The sequence below is a fragment of the Pelmatolapia mariae genome, linkage group LG9, assembly GCF_036321145.2.
Source record: "Pelmatolapia mariae isolate MD_Pm_ZW linkage group LG9, Pm_UMD_F_2, whole genome shotgun sequence".
Taxonomy (NCBI): domain Eukaryota; kingdom Metazoa; phylum Chordata; class Actinopteri; order Cichliformes; family Cichlidae; genus Pelmatolapia; species Pelmatolapia mariae.
In genome coordinates, this window is record NC_086235.1 from 445,001 (window position 1) to 464,010 (window position 19,010).

The 19,010-nt window shown below is 46.1% G+C and overlaps 1 protein-coding gene across 12 annotated transcripts in view; it reads left to right on the top strand.

Moving 5' to 3' along the window:
- LOC134634073 (receptor-type tyrosine-protein phosphatase mu-like) overlaps window positions 1-19,010 on the top strand; it is a 165,294-nt gene that overhangs the window by 107,700 nt on the left and 38,584 nt on the right. For 3 of the 12 annotated variants that reach the window (XR_010094804.1, XM_063483121.1, XM_063483122.1), the window contains exons 20-25: window positions 2,383-2,415; window positions 8,198-8,316; window positions 10,214-10,288; window positions 14,364-14,390; window positions 16,057-16,068; window positions 18,303-18,493. Coding sequence is in view for 11 of the 12 variants with exons in the window: in XM_063483121.1 (XP_063339191.1) it covers window positions 2,383-2,415; window positions 8,198-8,316; window positions 10,214-10,288; window positions 14,364-14,390; window positions 16,057-16,068; window positions 18,303-18,493 (457 nt within the window). In the remaining variant the exon portion in view is untranslated. The remainder of the gene's footprint in view (window positions 1-2,382; window positions 2,416-8,197; window positions 8,317-10,213; window positions 10,289-14,363; window positions 14,391-16,056; window positions 16,069-18,302; window positions 18,494-19,010) is intronic. The other 9 variants (XM_063483124.1, XM_063483125.1, XM_063483128.1 and 6 more) reach the window with 7 other exon arrangements.

Below are 19,010 nucleotides of genomic sequence, written 5' to 3' on the forward strand. Positions count from 1 at the left end.
CAGCTTAAAGTAGTGAAAAACTTCATCCCAGTTTGACTTGATCCCAGTATGATCTGACCTCTGAGATGCTGGAACAGTTTTTTTTAAGAATTCGTTTTCAAATTCAGAACACTTTGTTAAATGATGTCATTTCAATTCCGTTCTTTTGATTGGTCACTCGATTCCTGATTGTTCAGGTCTATTGATTGGGTTAGGGTAAGGTTCCAGTTTGATTTGATCCCAGTATGATCCCAGTATGATCCCAGCGTGACTGTGGACGATGGGGGCCTGTAGACGGTGGCGTCCACAGAGCGGGGGGCGCTGCTGCACCGAGGGGTTAAATGAGCGGCGTGTGGACCTTCTGATGAGCGTGAGATTTCCAGGAAGTCAGAGAGGAGGACGGTGTTTTGTACGCGGAGCGTAGCTGGACATCAAAGACGCGGTCGTGCCGGCGTACTGGCGGTGACACTGAGGAAAATGAGGATGAATAATGGAGCAGATTGCAGCAGTAATCACCATTAAACTGTATCTGGACCCACTTTATTCTCCAACATCAAACACACGGCCCCACTGGGACACACTAACACACACACAGCGCACACACATGATTTATTCTGCACACACACTTAAACACAGACAGAAAAGCTTCTGTGTTTGTAGAACGTCGAAGATAAGAGAGAAATTTAGATGAAAGAGCATTTTATTCTTTTTTTTCAGAGTCGCCTCGAGCTGAATGGCTTCAGGCAACGCAGACGCAGACACACACTTTTTACTTCACACACACAAACACACACTTCTTCTAAAGCGTGTGTGTGTGTGTGTGTGTGTGCGCCCAGTTTGAGTCGCACTCATGTGTTGGGTCGATCGAGCTCTGATCTCCCTCACAGATATGAGAGAGAGAGCGAAAATGAGACGGCTGCTCGGCCTCTAATGAGGTTTTTAATGTTGACAGGGTGCGTTTGATTTCCACTCTGTGACCAAACGGGGGTCAGACTCATTACAGCGGGTGTGAAAACAGGAAGCTGGATGTTGAAGCAGTAATGCAGGGTGATGAGACCGCGGCTCTCAGACATCCCCAGCACCGCCGCTTCCTGTCGTCAGGCTTCAAGCTGCCCGGTGACAGATGCTGATTAATCTGCCTGCAGCTGTTGATGTGCACGGGTGCATCAGTGAGAGCGAGGATACTGAAGAAAAGCTTCTGCACTCATCGGGAGCTGCTTCATTTCCAAACACCACAAAACAAGCCAAACGCACGATGACCTTTGAACCCCTGAAAGCTTGCATTTTGTGCCGGCAGTGACTCAGACAGCAGAGAGAGAGCTGGTTGAATCAGTGAGGTGAATTTCTGTCACAAGCAGAGAAACCTGAGGCGTCGTAGTGCTGAAATCCCAAGGACGACTCCCAAGGTTAGCATCCTGCCTCGCAGTTTTAAAGAAAGTCAGATACAATGTTTTCATCCTTTGGTCATACTCCAACGCTGTGCCGCTTTCATGACATTCAGCCTTGTACTTTTTCTCTAACACCGGAGGCTGAGCGCTGAAAAGCAGCTTCCTGTTTTCAGCACAAACCAGAGTCAGGCCTGACACATCGTACAAATACAGACATAGACTCCACTTTTTTAAGCGTTCCTGTATGTTTGTTTTAGAAGCAGAAGTTGGCATATTTGGACGAGAGGTTGGAGCGCTAAGTTGTACAAAAGGACAGGAACCTCACAGCAGCTTTGTTATTGGTCACATGATGTCATTAGAAGGCTCCAACAGCACAAACACGGTGCAGAGGTCCAATTCAGGGGAAGCTAGCAGACAGCTAGCAGCTACCTGTGTCACCATCCACCTGTCAGTCACAGAGGCCACGCCCCTAATAATGCAGTGCCTCGGTTTCCACGCATGCAACAAACAAAACAAACAAACAAACAAAATCCTGTTAGATGCATGTAGACGTGGACTGAAAGCTTGATGTAAAAGTCATCTCGATGTGTTGACTGGTGTCAGCGTGAGCTCAGACTAACAGCCTGTTGTTAGACGTGTGGAGGACCCAGAATAGAGCCCAGAGGAACCCCACGAGCTGCTGATTGGTGGAAACACTCCTGCTGTTTCTCACTGAGGGGGATTTGATACTCGTTGGTATTTTTGGAGAGTTAAACGTGTTTATTCTTCTGTTTCTCAGTTCAGGCTAACCGCCATGTAGCTGTCTGTACAGAGGAGTAAATACCACATGAGCTATGTACACACTCCTCTGAACCAATCAGACGTGATCCTCCCCTCGTACACTGGTGCCAGCCAATCACCGCTCCTTCACACAGAGTGATCGTCTGTTCTCTCTGAGACATTAATCTGTGGTTTCCTTTTTCTGTTTCTTTCCCTCCATCTCATCACTCCCTCCGCTCCGCCCCCCTCCACTCAGACGAAGAAATTATCACTCCTACACTTATTACCTGTAAGTAACCTGTTTGACCTCTGACCCCTCACCTTCACACTGACATCAAAGCTGAAACACTGAATGTGTCCTGCCTGTAACCCTGATTACCCTGAACCTCTGACCCTGATTGTTTGATATTTAATCCCTGAACAGGTGATCTACCTGTGAGCAGCCCTTCTCTCTGTAGTCTGTAATGTAATTATAATCTGATCGCCTTAACCCATAGGTTTAACCTTTGACCCCTAACCCAGAAACCAGAAGAAGCATGCCTCAGTGTCAGGTCTCCACCCCTCTCCTGACCTTTGGCCCCTGGTGTTTAGAGCATGTTTTTTCTCCAGTCTGACCTGTAACCCGGGACACGACCTTAAACTTTAGGTGTGAGGTTTCCTTTGACCTTTAACCTCTGCCACATCATGCACTCTCACCTCAGCCCTGTGTACTGTAGCATGAGGGTGATGTTTACTGACATGTTGGTGGAGGCGGCGTTACCACGGAGTCCAGATGCTGGGACGTCCAGAAAGGCAGATGCTTCTCTGAGGAGCAGAGCTAAAGCGTGACTCTTTTGTTGTCATGGTAGCAGACACTGAGGGTCAAACCCTGAGGAACCCCACACAGCATCGGTGAGGATGAGGAGAGCTCCTCAGTTCAGTTTTCTTTGTCCTCCTGAGACCCGCTGAGATATCAGTGAAAGCCCAGGATGTCCTCTGTTTGACATCATGCCTAAGCTGGGTAGCTCCAATGAGTCAAAAGATACAGACCAAAATCAAGTGTCCATTACAGAGGACATAAATGAATAGACTGGGTCTCAGGAACAGCACCAAATCACAACAACAGTTCCCTCACTGTGCTTCATTTTGTAAAGACCCGACAATCATTTCACCTCCTATGAGCAAGCACTTGGTGACAGTGGGGAGGAAGAAACCTCCAGGAGATCCAGCAGCCTAAACCTGTTGCAGCATAACTGAGGGAGGATTCAGGGTCACCTGGTCCAGCCCTAACTATATGCTTTAGCAAAAAGGAAAGTTTGAATCTTGAAAGTAGAGATAGTGTCTGTCTCCTGAATCCAAACTGGAAGCTGGTTCCACAGAAGAGGGGCCTGAAAACTGAAGGCTCTGCCTCCCATTCTACTTTTAAATACTCTAGGAACAACAAGTAAGCCTGCAGTGTGAGAGCGAAGTGCTCTAACAGGCTGATATGGTACTACAGGATGTTACTGAGGCTGACTCTTTCTAACCAGATCTGATTAGAAAAGCTTCACTTCTGCTTCCATCAGTTTTCTTTAGCTAAGCCATCAAATACTTCATAAATACTGCATAATACCATAATACCGTCACATGTTTCGGCAGCTCACCTGTAAACAGGCTCTAAACAGATGCTTGGCTGTGATTGGTTGAATCTCTGTTTGTGTCTTTGTATTAATCCAAATAAATAAAAACAGATCAAAGAGGTAAACGTGGAGGAGAGAGGAGTTTGACTCCAGCTCCGTTCTTCTCTTGATTTTCTTCAGCTGTCTTTGGAGCTTGCGTTGTTTTTGTGTCTCTTTCAGTCGGCCTCGCTGCCTGAGCTGAATTTCTCTGTGCTGTTTACTCGGCTGTTTGCTGATGAGACGGAGGACGAGTATAAATAGAGATATTCATCTGTTTGATCTGTGAGCACAGAGATGGAGCAGAGAAACCTGCTTCCCCTCCAGGTTAGAACTGACGGATCTCAAACCGACGCCTCCTCAGGGAGACAGGAAGCGCTCACTCCTCCTCAGGTCACCATGTGTGTGTAGATCTACACACACACAGCTGCCTACAGTCATGTATGAGAGGAGAGCAGATTAATATGAAACGAGTGCAGTCGATCTTTGTTAATCAGGTTTATTGGAGGTGGAAGTGCTGGATGAGCTTTCTGTGACTCTCAACTTCTGAGCCCAGAAACTGAGAACATGATCTGTATGTACAGCAGAAACTACAGAGTTCAGCTGGGAGACAACAGCAGCAAATACAGTGATTTGATCCTGTGTTGAGTCTCAGCTGTGAAGGTTCAGGCAGCGAGAAGCTCAGAGGGCTGATTTCAGCCATAATACACACGTGTGTGTGTGTGTGTGTGTGTGTGTGTGTGTGTGTGTGTGTGTGTGTGTGTGTGAGCAGTGAAGCAGGGTTAATAGAATTAGCCAGTTGTAATAAACCTGTCTGATCAAATGATCGTTACAAGGACACACACACACTCTCTCTCTCTCTCTCACACACACACACTCTCTCTCTCTCTCACACACACACACTCTCACTCTCTCACACACACACACACTCTCTCTCTCTCTCTCTCTCTCTCACACACACACACACACACACACACACACAGACACTCTAACATCCATTACCGCTAACAGCATTGTCCTGTCGCTCATTAGATTAGCATAGATTAGCCTTGACATGCAGCGTGTGTGTTCATGTTAAGTGTTGCTAAATCAATCAATCCCTGACTCCTTGCTGATGATGTCATCACACACACACACACCCACACATACTCACAGAGACACACACGCACACTCAGGGCTGGAATCACATATCAAACTCATAAAAGGTTCATTGTGTGTTCTTTGTGCAAGGTTACCTCCTGCTCTCACGCTTTCTATTCACTTGTCTGAGTAGCTGCAGGTGTGTGTGTGTGTGTTGGGGGGGGTCGCAGGTTAAAGGTCAGGAAGGTCAGCTTTCATCTGCAGGAAAGTAGAAGCTGCACAGACATGGAGAGGAACTGGCGAGCCGAGCTGAGGGTCGCTCTGTTAGCTACACCGTCACCTGACTCTATTCAGTTCAGTGTCCTGGAGCCTCCATCAGCTGTTTGTGATGGAGTTTTTGAGGATGTTCAGTGTTTGAGTCATTACACCAGAAAAGTTACCTTTTACACATTACTTTTCTTCAAAGTAATGCAGTACGTAGGTTACTTAATTAGGTCCCAGAATCCCAGAGCCAGATGGTGGACTCCGTAGATGGAGGGAGGTCAGGTGGGGAACGGTATCTCCTCCATCCCATAGTCAGACCTTTTACAGTGGAGGACATGGAGCTGGTTAGGAGGGGGGTGACTCGCCCATCAGGTTATTGACGTAGTTAGGAAAGTGGCACCTAGGGTGGATGAGGATCAGCCCTGAGTAGTCCATGTACACCCACAGTGGTTCACTTCACTGGCGTCAGACTGTGGGTGGGTGTTGGACCACACCAGGGCTTCCCTTCGTCACCAGTTGTGTTCATAGTTTTATAGATAGAATGTCTACACGTAGCCACGTGGTAAAGGCCTCCACATTGGTGGCTTCAGGATTTCACCTTTGCTTTTTGGAGATGATGTGATTCTATTGGCTTCATCTACTGTTGGCCTGCAGCTCGCGCTGGAGCTGTTTGCAGCCGAGTTTGAAGAAATGAGAATCAGCACCTCCATGTCCAAGACCATGGCTCTCAGCCGGAAAAGGGTGGAGTGCCCGCTCCGCGTTAGGGATGAGTTGCTCCCCAGTTGGAGGAGGGTCTTGTTCACTAGTGAGGGGAGGGTGGAGCCTGAAATTGACAGACGGTTTGAGGCAGTATACGGATGGATGGACAAAGTCGGCGACACAAAGCAAAGATAAAAAAACGCTTAATGCCACTTCAGAGTGGTTGCCATGGTGATTTTACAGTAGCTGTTACCTGTTTACATTCAGGCTCTGGCTGCTGGGCTGGGGTCAGCAGCTCTCAGCTTTACCACACAAACTGATGTTTGACGTTTTATTTTCTTATTTAAGTGCAGATAGCAGCAGAACCTCGTGATGAACGTAACAACATGACTGTAACTAATGTCTTTACTGAATGTAGTACAGTTACTGAAAAATGTAATGTGATTACAGTTACAGTTACACCTAACGCTGCCGATCTCTTAACGCTGAAGCTCCAGAACCTGCAGTTCCTCTGACGCCCAGCAGAGGCATCAGTGAGTCAGTCCCCACAGACTTCATGTTCAAATCATGTTTACAGCCTGATAAATGAACTGATTGGTCTCTGTGGAGATCATTTCATAACATCAGTATTTTGTAACTCACTTAAATTGCACTAAAGCTTAAAGTTTGCATTATTAGGGGCGTGGCCTCTGTGGCTGACAGGTGGACACAGGTGGCTGCTGATCTGAACTGGCCTTCTGGACCGTGTCTGTTGGATCCTATTGGATTATTTTTAATGATATCATGTGACCAATAATATGGCTGCTGTGAGGTCAGAGCTCCTGTTTTACTCAGTGAAAGGTGAATCATTTTGATTGGGTGTTATTGGTCAGCAGGTGTCTGTGTGGAAACAGAAACCAAAATGCTTGTAGCTAAGTCGCTAACAGTGCGGCCTCAGAGAGTGACTGATGATGATGATGTTACAGCAGCTGCAGCCGCAGCTATGTCGCCTCCATGAGGTCCTCGTGGACGTTCCATGTTGAGATCTGCAGAAGCAGGACCACGTTTGACTCCAACACCACCGCGGTGATCAGGGTGCCCTACGCCTCGTTCATGCAGCCTGTTTAAAGCAGCCGGCTGATGCGATTGGACCGTGTCACAGACCCTCTCAGACGTGCTGCTTTTTCATCGTCTTTCTGCAGTAAATCAGGATTTTGTGCTGCAGACGTTTGTTTGTTCAGGTCTGAATCACAGAAGAAGAAACGCTGCAGGTTTTTACTGTCTGCTTGAACCACAGAAGAAGAAGAGAAATGAGACATGAGGGGGAGGAGGGCAGCACCTCGCCTCAGGGCGCTTTTGCTGTCCTCCATCTTAACCTCGACGCGCACACAGCAGCGCTCACTGATGTCTTCCTTCCAGTTTAAAAGCTCGCTTTTACTTTTATTTTTACATGGCACCGTTTTTCAGGTCAGGGTTAGACTTTTCAGTGTGTGTGTGTGTGTGTGTGTGTGTGTGTGTGTGTGTGTGTGCGTGCGTGCGTGCGTGCGTGTGTGTGCATGTGTGCAATCAGACAAATGCATTTTCTTTATTCAGACTCAGAATAGAAAGAGAGAAAATACAGACGATGGACGGATGCGAGGACGCTTTAGTCGTTTAAAGATGCTTTTCCTCTGCAGTGGTTACACAACACACACACAAACAGAACAAAGTGAAGCCCCAGCATCGCTTCTCATTTAAGCTCCTCTAACAAAACTCGTCTCACTTTCAGAAGAACCGCAGAAGAATCAAAGAGCTGAAGGGTCTCTGAGCTGAGACGTCACTCACAAGCTTTTAAATTTGACCAAATATTCGAAAAAATGTCTCAGAGGTTAGGAGTGATGCTCTGAGTGTGAGAGGAGCAACGATGGAGCAGGAAGCCACGTTTAATGACTCGTAAATTTAAAAAGCATCACTAACTCACAGATTTACAGCACAGCGTCCACTTTAGGTACGGCTCATTAAAGGAGCTCCATTCAGACCACCTTAAGAGCCTGCTGATCTAACAAATGCAAAGCCTCCATTCCACCTTAAAAGACAAATGGCACATTGGAAACTCTCACTTATTCCACTTTAACTGAGAAGCATCTGCTCATGCTACCTTAACACGTGGCTTCACAGAGAAAACTCTTACCACCTTAAAAGAAAAAAAACGTGTTCATACAGCAGGAATGTAAGTTACTCCATACCGCCTTAAACCCAAACACCATCTGTCTCACCTTAATGGAGATAATACAGCTATAAAATCTCTCTCATACCACCTTAAGTGCCGAAAAACAACCTTGTTCATACCACCTTAATAGATAATAAAAAAAAGAAAAATCAGAGTTTGAGCGAAGAAAACTTTATTGAAACTTCAGCTTTTTTTTGTGTCGGCAGGAAGTTGGCGAAGAAGAGGAAGGAAACTCTGAGCTCCAGACAGGAAATGACCCTGATGGTGAACAGCTCCCAGCACACCACCATGGTGGACACGCACGTGCACACGCTGAACGGACGCAGTGAGTACATGCACGCGACGCACACAAAGTGACCGAGTCGCTCGCCCACAGGTTGCACAGACGACGCAGACTGATCTGCAAACGCTTCCCGAGTCGAGACGTTTTCTTTCAAAGAAAGATAATTTCGCTGATAATTCATGACGTGATAATCCCGTATCTAAACGATAGCAGCGAGTCGTGGGAGGAGCTCAGGCTGTGGTGTGGTCGATCATTCCATGACTTCGTGTTCTGACTCAGTTTCCACGACAACAGTGAAATCCTACGTTTTTGCTGCGTGGCTTAGGACGCCGACCAACCTGAAAGATGGCAAGATCAAACTCAAGCAGGTGGCGTCCTTCCTGCCGTGAGCTGAAGGAGGCGATGTTTTATAGCAGCGTAGCGGCCGTCAGAGGGCGAGGCAGCACCCTTCCCCCCAGGCTCCTGTGCTCGCCGTCTTCCTCTTTATTCTGGAGCACGGCATGCAGCTGCGAGCACCTCCCTGGAGGAGACGATTTAAATTAAGCACAGACATCAAACACCACAGACCCTGAAACCATGTCTGCTTACAGGAGCCTCTGATTTAATTTAACCACGAGAGTCTCAGGTGTGTAACTGCGGCCGAAAACAAGAAGGTCAGTCAAACGTCATCTTTGGATCAGTCAGTAGACAACAACAAGGGAATGGTAAATGGCCTGTATTTGTATAGCGCTTTACTAGTCCCTAAGGCCCCAAAGCGCTTTACACATCCAGTCATTCACCCATTCACACACTGGTGATGGCAGCTACATTGTAGCCACAGCCACCCTGGGGAGCACTGACAGAGGACACTGGCGCCACCGGGCCCTCTGACCACCACCAGTAGGCAACGGGTGAAGTGTCTTGCCCAAAGACACAACGACCGAGACTGTCCAAGCCGGGGCTCGAACCGGCAACCTTCCGATTACAAGGCGAACTCCCAACTCTTGAGCCACGATCGCCGCCAGCTGGGGGGAAGAGCTGCTCACAACAAACCAGGCTAACAGACTTCTCCTCCAGCATCATTCTGGTTATTAAGTAAAGCTAAAACTACAAACCAGTGTAACTGAAATAAAAAGTTATGCTCTTTATTGATCTGCTCAAATCTTCCAGACCAAAGATCCTGAGAAGGTTTTGGTCCCATCTGTGTGCTCAGACTGAGACGACTGAAAGTCTGTGGCTTTACGACCACAAACAGAAGACTGTCTGAAACTGAAATCATCTAATAGAATCAGAAAAGATTCAAGTGACAATAAAAAATTATAAAAGAAGTGCTGCAAATCTCTAGTAACTCTGACTTTTATTAAAATAGAAACCCAGTGTTCATTAAACAGCTGAGCAACAATTTCAAATCATGGGTCAAACTCCAGGTACAAGTGATTCATAAAGGAGTACTGAGGATTTCAGCTGTGGTCTCTGCAAACAGTCCTAACGCCCTTCTAACATACTGCTAACATGCTAATGCCCTGCTAACGCGCTGCTAATGCCCTGCTAAGCTGTTGCTAAACTGCTGCTAATGCGATGCTAACATACTGCTAACCAGCTGCTCACATACTGCTAATGCCATGCTAACACGCTGCTAATGCCCTGTTAACCTGCTGCTAACGTGCTGCTAATGCCATGCTAACATACTGCTAACGCGCTGCTAATGCCCTGCTAATCTGTTGCTAATGCCATGCTAATGTGCTGCTAACATGCTGCTAATGCCCTGCTATGTGCTGCTAATGCCATGCTAACGTACTGCTAACGTGCTGCTAATGTGCTGGTAACATAAATGAAGCAATAATTAACCATCGCTGAGACTTTCCCTATGAAGTTGCAGGCGGGGCAATGGGTGAATCAGTGACTGTAAAATGGAAGAAGCAGGAAACTTTAAGGCTGCGTTTCTGTTTCCTCTATGCAGCTGTTTCATCTCCGTCCTCCTTCACCTTGAAGACAAACACCATCAGCACCTCCGTACCAAACTCCTACTACCCAGGTAAAAACACTGAGATGCCTCCTGTCGACATAAGAACTGCTGTCAGAGTCGCTCTGTCTGGTCTCGATGTAATGTTTTCATTTGTAAAAGGAGGCAGACTGTCTCAGACTGTCTCAGATGTGCAGCAGTGACCAGAGTCCACCAGATGCATGAAGATCGATGCTGAACAAGCAAACAGTCACTGCAGGCACTTACTGCGCACCAGCAACAGTTCTTTTATGAGTCTCAGAGACACGTCTTCCACTGTCGGCTGTTTTTGCATTGCTTCATCTGCATGAGCCTCCACCTGCTGGTTCCTCTCCTTACACCTGTACACAAAAATGCCACACAGATTCTCAGAGGCACTTGGACGACGATCAGTCCCTGTGTGCTAATATTAGCATTCCCCAGACATCCAGCCAACAACACCAACATTTAGATTGACAATAATTCATTACAATAGTGGGGATTCATTACAGTAGATGTCTTGCTCGATGTAACTAAATTAAAGGATGCAGTTCCTCCACTCTTACCTTCTTCAAAGCCTTGTGCCAACACACTGCAGAACAGCTACCTAACGCTACTCCTACAGATGTGACTCATCTTGTTAATAGTGTTATAGCCTCACTGGGTACAACTCTGGATACTGTAGCTCCTATGAAAAAGAAAACCTCAAATCAGAAGTACTTGACTCCCTGGTATACCTCAGATAATTAAATTCAATTTTATCAGATAAGCACATAACTCGTAAGCTAAACATGTTCTGAAAAGTTTAAGTTTATCCAAGGCTGGGTCTCAGGGCCAGCAGCCAAAGAATATAAGGCCAACCTCGCTCTCCCCAGCCACCTCCTTATCTGGGGAACACAGAGGCCAGCCGAGAGATTCAATCTCTCCAGAGTAGCCTGGGTCTGCCCCGGGGCCTTTTCTCGGTGGGAAAAGTCCAGAACACCAGGAGGCGCTGAGGAGACATCCTAGTCAGATGCCCGAACCACCTTAACTGGCTCCTTTAAATCTAGAGGAGTAGTGGCTCTACTCTGAGCTCCTCCTGGATGGCTGAGCCCATCTCTATCTCTAAGGGAAAGGCCAGCCATCCTCTGGAGAAAGCTCATTTCCACTTGGATTAGCGACCTCATTCTTTCAGTCACTACCCAAAGCTTGTTACCATTGGTAAGGGTCGGGACGTAGATCCACCAGAAATACTCGGCTTTTAAGCTTAGCTCTCTCTTTACCATGATGGACCGGTACAGCTCAGTCCTCCCGCTCCCCTCACTCGTGAACAAGAACCTGAGATACTTAAACTCCTCCACTTGGGGCAGCAACTCCTCCCTGACCCGGAATGGGCACTCCACCCTTTTCCAGCTGAGGACCATGGCCTCAGACTTGGAGGTGCTGATTCTCAGTGTGAGCTGGAGGCCACCACCTGATGAAGTCAAGAGAGCCACATCATCTGCAAAAAGCAGTGACAAGATTCTGACTCCACCCGAGTAGAAGCCGCTTGGCTACACCCAGATATTTTGTCAAAAAAAATCGGTGACCAAGCTGACAATGTGGACCAAGCTCTTGCTTGTGTAAGGACCAAATAGCTCATTGCAATGGGCCAGACACCCCATACTCCCGAAGCACCTCACAAAGCATACTCAGAGGACTTCTCCAAGTCCACAGAACACATGTAGACTGTGGGCACACACACCCTTAAATACCCTTGATTGGCTAAAGAGTAAACCACATATTTATTCTTTCCCCGGGAGGCTGAAGAGTGTGATCCCCCCCTGCAGATATTAAGGGTGTGTAACTACTGTAGTTTGTACTGTGCATTACATTGAGGAGTTGTACAAAGATATCCACAGGCAGGAATCATTTCCTGTGTTGTTCAGTGGTGCATTATGGGTAATCTCAGTCTCTCACTGAACATGTGACCCTCAACCTGCTGCCCCAGCATGCAACACTGTAGAGCACAGCACTGACCACAGCAGACTCACAGAAAATCCTGAGCATTGTCCGACAGATGTTGCAGACCTCAACTGCCTCTGAAAACAGAGTCTGGCCCTTCCTGTAGCGTGCACTGGTGTTTTTAACCCAGTCCAGCTAGTGTGTACTCTGAGGTATTTACAGGTCTATCCACCGTCGTCCCTTCCCATCTTATCCAACTTACCACCAAGTTGTAACGGCTGCCATTTTCCTTGTGAGTATTTATTACAGGGCGTGCTGCGGGGAAAAGCCTGTTCTGACGTTTGAGTCTAAGGTTTATTTGGAGCACCGTGAACTCTCTCCACACTCTGCCACGTCATTCTTGAAAGAGAGGTTTGCCGTGTTTGAGTCTGTAGTGGGGCCTCGTTAGTGCCATCATTTGCATAGTACAGTTTTCTGGTCCATGTCAGACTTTTCATAACCAAACCATGTCCATGCTACAGAGGTGACCACTCCTTTAAGGTCCTCCATTTGTTTGGACTGCTCCTTCTGTTTGAGCTAACTGGTTCTGCCTCGCCTTCACTGGCCATGCTGGGATTTTCTGTGCCTGCATCCACATGTTGACCAAAGTGGATTTTGCGACACCACGAAACAAACGATAGAGTATAATATAAAACGATTTTAATTTCATCATCCGATATATTTCGTCATATCGCAAAGCCCTACATCTCAGCCTTTCTTTCGCTCGAGTGTCCAGGACATGTGGTCGTAGATCTGATGATATGATTACACAATCGATCATCAGCCTGCGTTGAGGTGAGTTGGACTATATCTAGCTGGTGCATCTCAACCTCGTTCACTAGCCTCAGGTCCTTCCTCACCAGAGAGGTGATGTTCCACGTCCCAGTTGCCATACTCAGGAGCATTGATCGGTCTGGCTTGGCCGCTTGGCCAGCACCAAGTACATACTGCACCCAACCCCTACAACCCCTCCTATGGGTGGTGGGCCTAAAGGTGGATGGGCCCATGTCCCCTCTCGGGGCTGCGCCCAGCGAGGGCCCATGAGCTAAGGGCTGGCCACCAGGCACTGTGTCTTGGGCAGACTCTCCAGGCGTGCCTCCAGGCGGGGCCCTGGTAACACGCAAGAGTCTCCTGAATGGCTCTTTGTCTGTGCCATGGTAGACATTACCAGTGGGCAAAGCCCCCCAGCAACATAGCCCACAGGATCCCTGGGACACACAAACCCCCCCCACCATGATAAGGTAGAAATTTACTTATTTCTTAAATCTAGCTTCAATCTAGCATTTCCACTTTAAATTAGATCAATCTATCTTTATTAATTCTATTCAGGATATGTCCTTCAATGTGCATACCAAACAACATCTCTAAAGTTAGAAATATCCTGTCTCAGAGTGATGCTGAAAAACTAGTTCATGCATTTATTACTTCCAGGCTGGACTACTGTAATTCATTATTATCAGGAAGTCCTAAAAACTCCCTGAAAAGCCTTCAGTTAATCCAAAATGCTGCAGCAAGAGTCCTGACAGGGACTAGAAAGAGAGAGCAGATTTCTCCTGTATTGGCTTCCCTTCATTGGCTTCCTGTTAAATCCAGGATTCAAAATCCTGCTCCTCACATACAAGGTCTTAAATAATCAGGCCCCATCTTATCTTAATGACCTTGTAGTACCATATCACCCTATTAGAGCACTTCGCTCTCACACTGCAGGCTTACTTGTTGTTCCTAGAGTATTTAAAAGTAGAATGGGAGGCAGAGCCTTCAGTTTTCAGGCCCCTCTTCTGTGGAACCAGCTTCCAGTTTGGATTCAGGAGACAGACACTATCTCTACTTTCAAGATTAGGCTTCAAACTTTCCTTTTGGTTCATTCACCTGAAGCCCAGTACTCACCAGACATTTAGCTGCCATTTAAATAGTTAACATTCATCCAGCAGTCAGCCAACATCCAGCTGATGCATTTAGTCAACATTAACTATACTCTCAACCAACATTCATCTACCACGAGCCTAATATTCACCTGACAGCTGGTGTTCACACATCAGTTAGCCAAAATTGAGCCGATGTTTTGCCTGCAGACATGTAGGGAGCTGACCGGTCTTCTTCTTCTTTTTCTCTTCTTCTTTTGTCCTGTCTGTCCATCTGTCTGTCTGCTGCTGTGTCCTGATGGCAGATCCCTTCGTACCGACAGCCATTCTGGGTGAGACACCTTTCCTCTGTTTCCTCTGTTTCCTCGATAGGCCAGAAGTTCACAGGTAGACAGACAGGAAAGGGGCAGTCAGATGGTAGGAAGTGGACAGAGCTGAGGCCTAGAAGAGAGAGACAGGTGAGAGGAGACGAGAGACAGAAGGACAGATATTCTGACTTCCATCCATCCCTGCTTGCTTCTCGTTCGGCTGCTTTTGGTTCTTTCCTCCTTTTGGAATCTTGTTTTTGTTATCTTGTTCCTTCATCTTTTACAAGCACGATTTTGTTTCAGATCATAAAGTTCTTATTTATACTCTTCTTTCTGTCAGTTTGTATGTTTTTTAGTTTAATTGATTAAAATAGAATTTTTAATTTGCCTTTATATTAAATTAACATTTATTTTATTATTATTTTCCTTTCATAATGGATTAAATTTGTGCATTTATCTGTTTTGGTTTTGTTGTTTTTGAAACTTGATGGTGGGCTTCACTCCATCCCCGCATCCACAACATTCCTGCGTGTTGTGTTGACGTCACGTCTGTCTGTGACCTCCAACCTCTGCATGGGCACAACACGCCACGTGGACTGGGGGGAGGAAAACCAAAAGTTTATATTAATAAACTGATTATTTATTAATATATTATTATATGTGATGTGAACATTTACCCAGAGTCTGGCTGCAGCTGAGAAGAATCCTAATCCTCGGCTTCATTTTTATCAGTTATTTAAAATGTCAGAGGCGTGGCAAGTGACAGATTTATTCAGTCTCAGTTATCTCATTGATAATCACTCGTGCTATCAAGAGGAACTAAACACAGATGTAATTACCACACCTCGTGAGCACACGTTTTCTGTGGACGATCCATATCTTTGAGGACTTTCACTTCAGCTCTTCAGTGTTTTTAGTCTGTAAATATTGATACGCACGTCATTATTTCAGATCACAGAAATGAGAGCAGCCCAGTTCGGCTCACAGACCTTGTATACTTTAACCTTCCTCAGATTTAACCTGAGATTTGCTTGGCTCTTGGGAAACAAACGGTGGCTGTTTTACTGTAAACACTTGCCCAGGTGTATCTGGTAGTTAAAGACACATGGAACACATATTCTCCAGCTCTGTTTGGGACATGTTGTAGGAACCTGTCAGAGAGTCTTTCTGTCCTTGAGCAGTGATTAGGGCTGTGGTCAAATTAAATTGATAGTATCTCTAAAGGATTTTGACTAGAAACAGGTGACGTTCTACCCAAACGCAGTGTGAGGGACAGGAACATCTACATGGGGAACAGTGGACCCGGCTCCAAGTTTCAGCAAAACTTCTGCACTTGATTCAGCTAAGCCAGCTAAACGTCCACAGAATAGAAGGCTATTAGTAAGCGCTGTTTCATAAATTCCCCTTTTCTCCTCTCTCCTCAGGCTAGCTAATCGGTCTTCAGGCAAGGGATGCTGACATTAGCCAAGGCTACCAGTCCTGCACTCAGGGTACAGTTAGCAAGGGTAGCTAGGTTACCCTAAATGCTAGCTGCTACCAATGCAAATAGAACTACTACTAGCTGTTTGTTTGATTCATGCTGGCTGTTTGTTAGCAGAAGGTTAGCTTAAGAACAGGCTAAAGCTAAATTTGTTGCCTAAACTCTGTCTCCTCTGTCTTCTTCTTCTTTTCTATCTTTCTCTTTGTAAAGTGCCCATTAATGGTAAGTGGTTAAATTTGGGGCTAAGGGGTGGGCTCATGTTGGGGAGGGGTGTCTGTCACCACTGAGCATGGAGCCACACCCACCACCGCTGTGACATCATCAGTTAGCGTGGCAATGCCGCATTTTTTTTTTACCGTCTGTGAGATTGTGACGCTACAACCCCCAGCTCCTCCCACCATGTAACCTTGAATCAATCAGCTTCTAGCTCTGCATCTCTTTATCTGATTGGTTCCCTTTTTTGTCATAGTGGTTGTTTTGTCCATTCAGTCACAACCCGCCACCTCCATTACATCACCCATCTTCTCGGCCTCACCATACCTGATTGGGCTTTAAATGACAGAGAGTTCCTGATTGGTCAGTCAGCCCCCAGACTAGCCAATAAAAACAGAGTTAGAGAGTGTAGTGGAAGGTATGTCAGCCAAGTCTTTGCTGAAATGTTCACATCAGAGTCCTGGACGTTTCTGAAGGGCCAAAGGTTGATTAGAAACCAGTTTACCAAAAAGGTTTATTCGTTTCCAGGACTCTGAACTTTCCTCTTTTCACACCGCAGCTCCAAGAACCTGAACCACCTCTAGACCAGTACTCAGACCATGCTGTACTGGATCTGAACCAGTACTCAGACCATGCTGTACTGGATCCAGAACAGTACTTGATATTACAATTAACTGGAATGAACTATTGAAGAACTTGACATGGCAGCAGTGTGAAAAGAAACCAGCAACAATCACCATCCTCTCTCTAGTCATGTGATCTGATGTCATGTGATCTGTGTGTGTCATTCATTAGTGTTGCTGTTGGCTCCTTGGACAGATCAGTGGCATACTGAAGGAAAGTACAGACTCTGGACAGACTTTGTATGACTTCACTCTTTCAGGCGCTCCGTCGGGTTCAGGCTCGATGAGATTGAAGCACCAAGTTCACTCTTTTACTGTTTAACCCGGCGCTAGATTGGTGGCTGCCCACTGCTTCAAGGAGTGAATGGGTTAAATGCAGAGAGGACTTTCCACACGGGGACCAATAAAGTATACATTATTATTATTATTATTATTATTATTAACCAACACCTGAGCAGTTTTGTAATCTGAGGCAGCTTGTGTTACATCATGGCTTCACCCTGTAGTCTTCTAACAGTCCTGGTGGCTGGTCAAGATGTTTCTGCTGTGTTTAGTACATGAGGCTGAAAGAACAACAAGGAAAACATCTTCACCGTTTCTAACATTCAGGGAAAAAATGGACCAACACAAATAGTGAAAACAGTCCTTCTGTTCAATGTTGCTTCTATTTAATCCAGTAAAGAAAAACTAAAACCAGTAAGTAACCAACTGATACCAGTACATGATCTAACAGAACCAGTCTTTCCCCTGATAATACACAGAGTCCAGGTTTCAGTGGCTGGATGTGTTCTGTAAGTCCAAGTTTTCACTGAGACTTGTTAGAGCAGCAGCTGAAGGTTAGAAGGTTCGACCAAACAAATCAAAGCGGTCTATGCTTCATGAGGTCAGGACGCTGCGATTGATTGGCCGTAAACACAGAATCCCATTGGTTTGCCTGCTGACGATAAAGTTACTGATGAAAAACACAGAGACAGCGTGGCTGTGAAAGGAAGTCTGCAGTTTCTGCTTCACTACAAGTTTTAAAATCTGTCAGCATTTTAGGATTACCTACCTCATATACTAAGAAAGTTCTGAACTTGGATCAGTTGAAGCCAGGCCGCTACTCTCAACTGTCAGATCAACAGTTCACATTTTCGCTGCAGATGCTGTGATGTCCATTTCCCTGTGGTACAGTAGAGTCGCTCTTATCTTCGCCTCATATCTTCTCCTGTTCAGCTCGATGTCAGCTTGTGAGAAGGAACTTGAATCCTTCTGGTTCATTTAAACTTTATATACCATTCTGTAGCATTGATGGATTTAATGAGCAGATTCAATAGCAGATCTGTAAATGTGATCGCTGACCTTTGAAGGAATTTAGAAGATGTTTTAAAGGTATTTAAGTGAACATACAAAGTCTGTCCAAAATTAAGCTAAGCTTTAATCAGAACAATTCAAATGTAACCGATAGAGAACTGAAAGTGAAATTTATCAAGTTCCATAATAAGAAACATTAGAACTGGAGCTAATGTCCTGGTTCTGCCTGGGTCTGGTCCATCCCAGCTTCATATTTTTAAATGTGTCTGTGCAGCCTAAATCTGATCTGTCCACCCTCTCCCGCCTCTCCTTCTATCCTCCCTCCAGATGACAGCCACACTATGACCAGTGAAACCAGTAGCCTGGTCCAGTCCCACTACAAGCAGCGGGACTCTGAAAGGGAGGCGCTGCCGTATCAGACAGGACAGCTGCACCCGGCCATCCGAGTGGCCGACCTGCTGCAGCACATCACCCAGATGAAATGTGCTGAGGGCTATGGTTTCAAGGAGGAATACGAGGTGAGGACGACACTCTGAGTTTCCTCTTCAGTTTGACAGTAAAAACACTTTTATCCAATCCACAGCTGTGGGGGACGGATCAGACAGAGGCAGGTGTGAATGCTGACAAAAGTCGACATAAAAAAAAGTGTGTGTTTACAAAGTGAAGCCCACAGTCCTGCACGCCTCTATCAGGACCCATAATTAGACCCCACACCTTCAGTTACACCCACACCATCAATAAGGCCAACACCATCAGAAAGATCAGGAGCTGAGCTAGTGAATCTGAGCTTGTTTTTTCAGCACAAAGAAATGGAAACGGAGAAACACCGCGACTCTCCGTCAGCCTCCACCTTCATTCGGTGGCAGTGTGTCTCGATGTCTGCTTCCATCATGGTTTCACTGAGCTGTGAAGTGCTTTTTCAATTCTAGTGGAAACATTTGTCATGTTGGTTTGTCAGAATTTGTAGCTTCAAAGAAAACTTCCAAACACTTCCAATAAAGATCCACACCACCAGTAAGACTCACACCACCAATT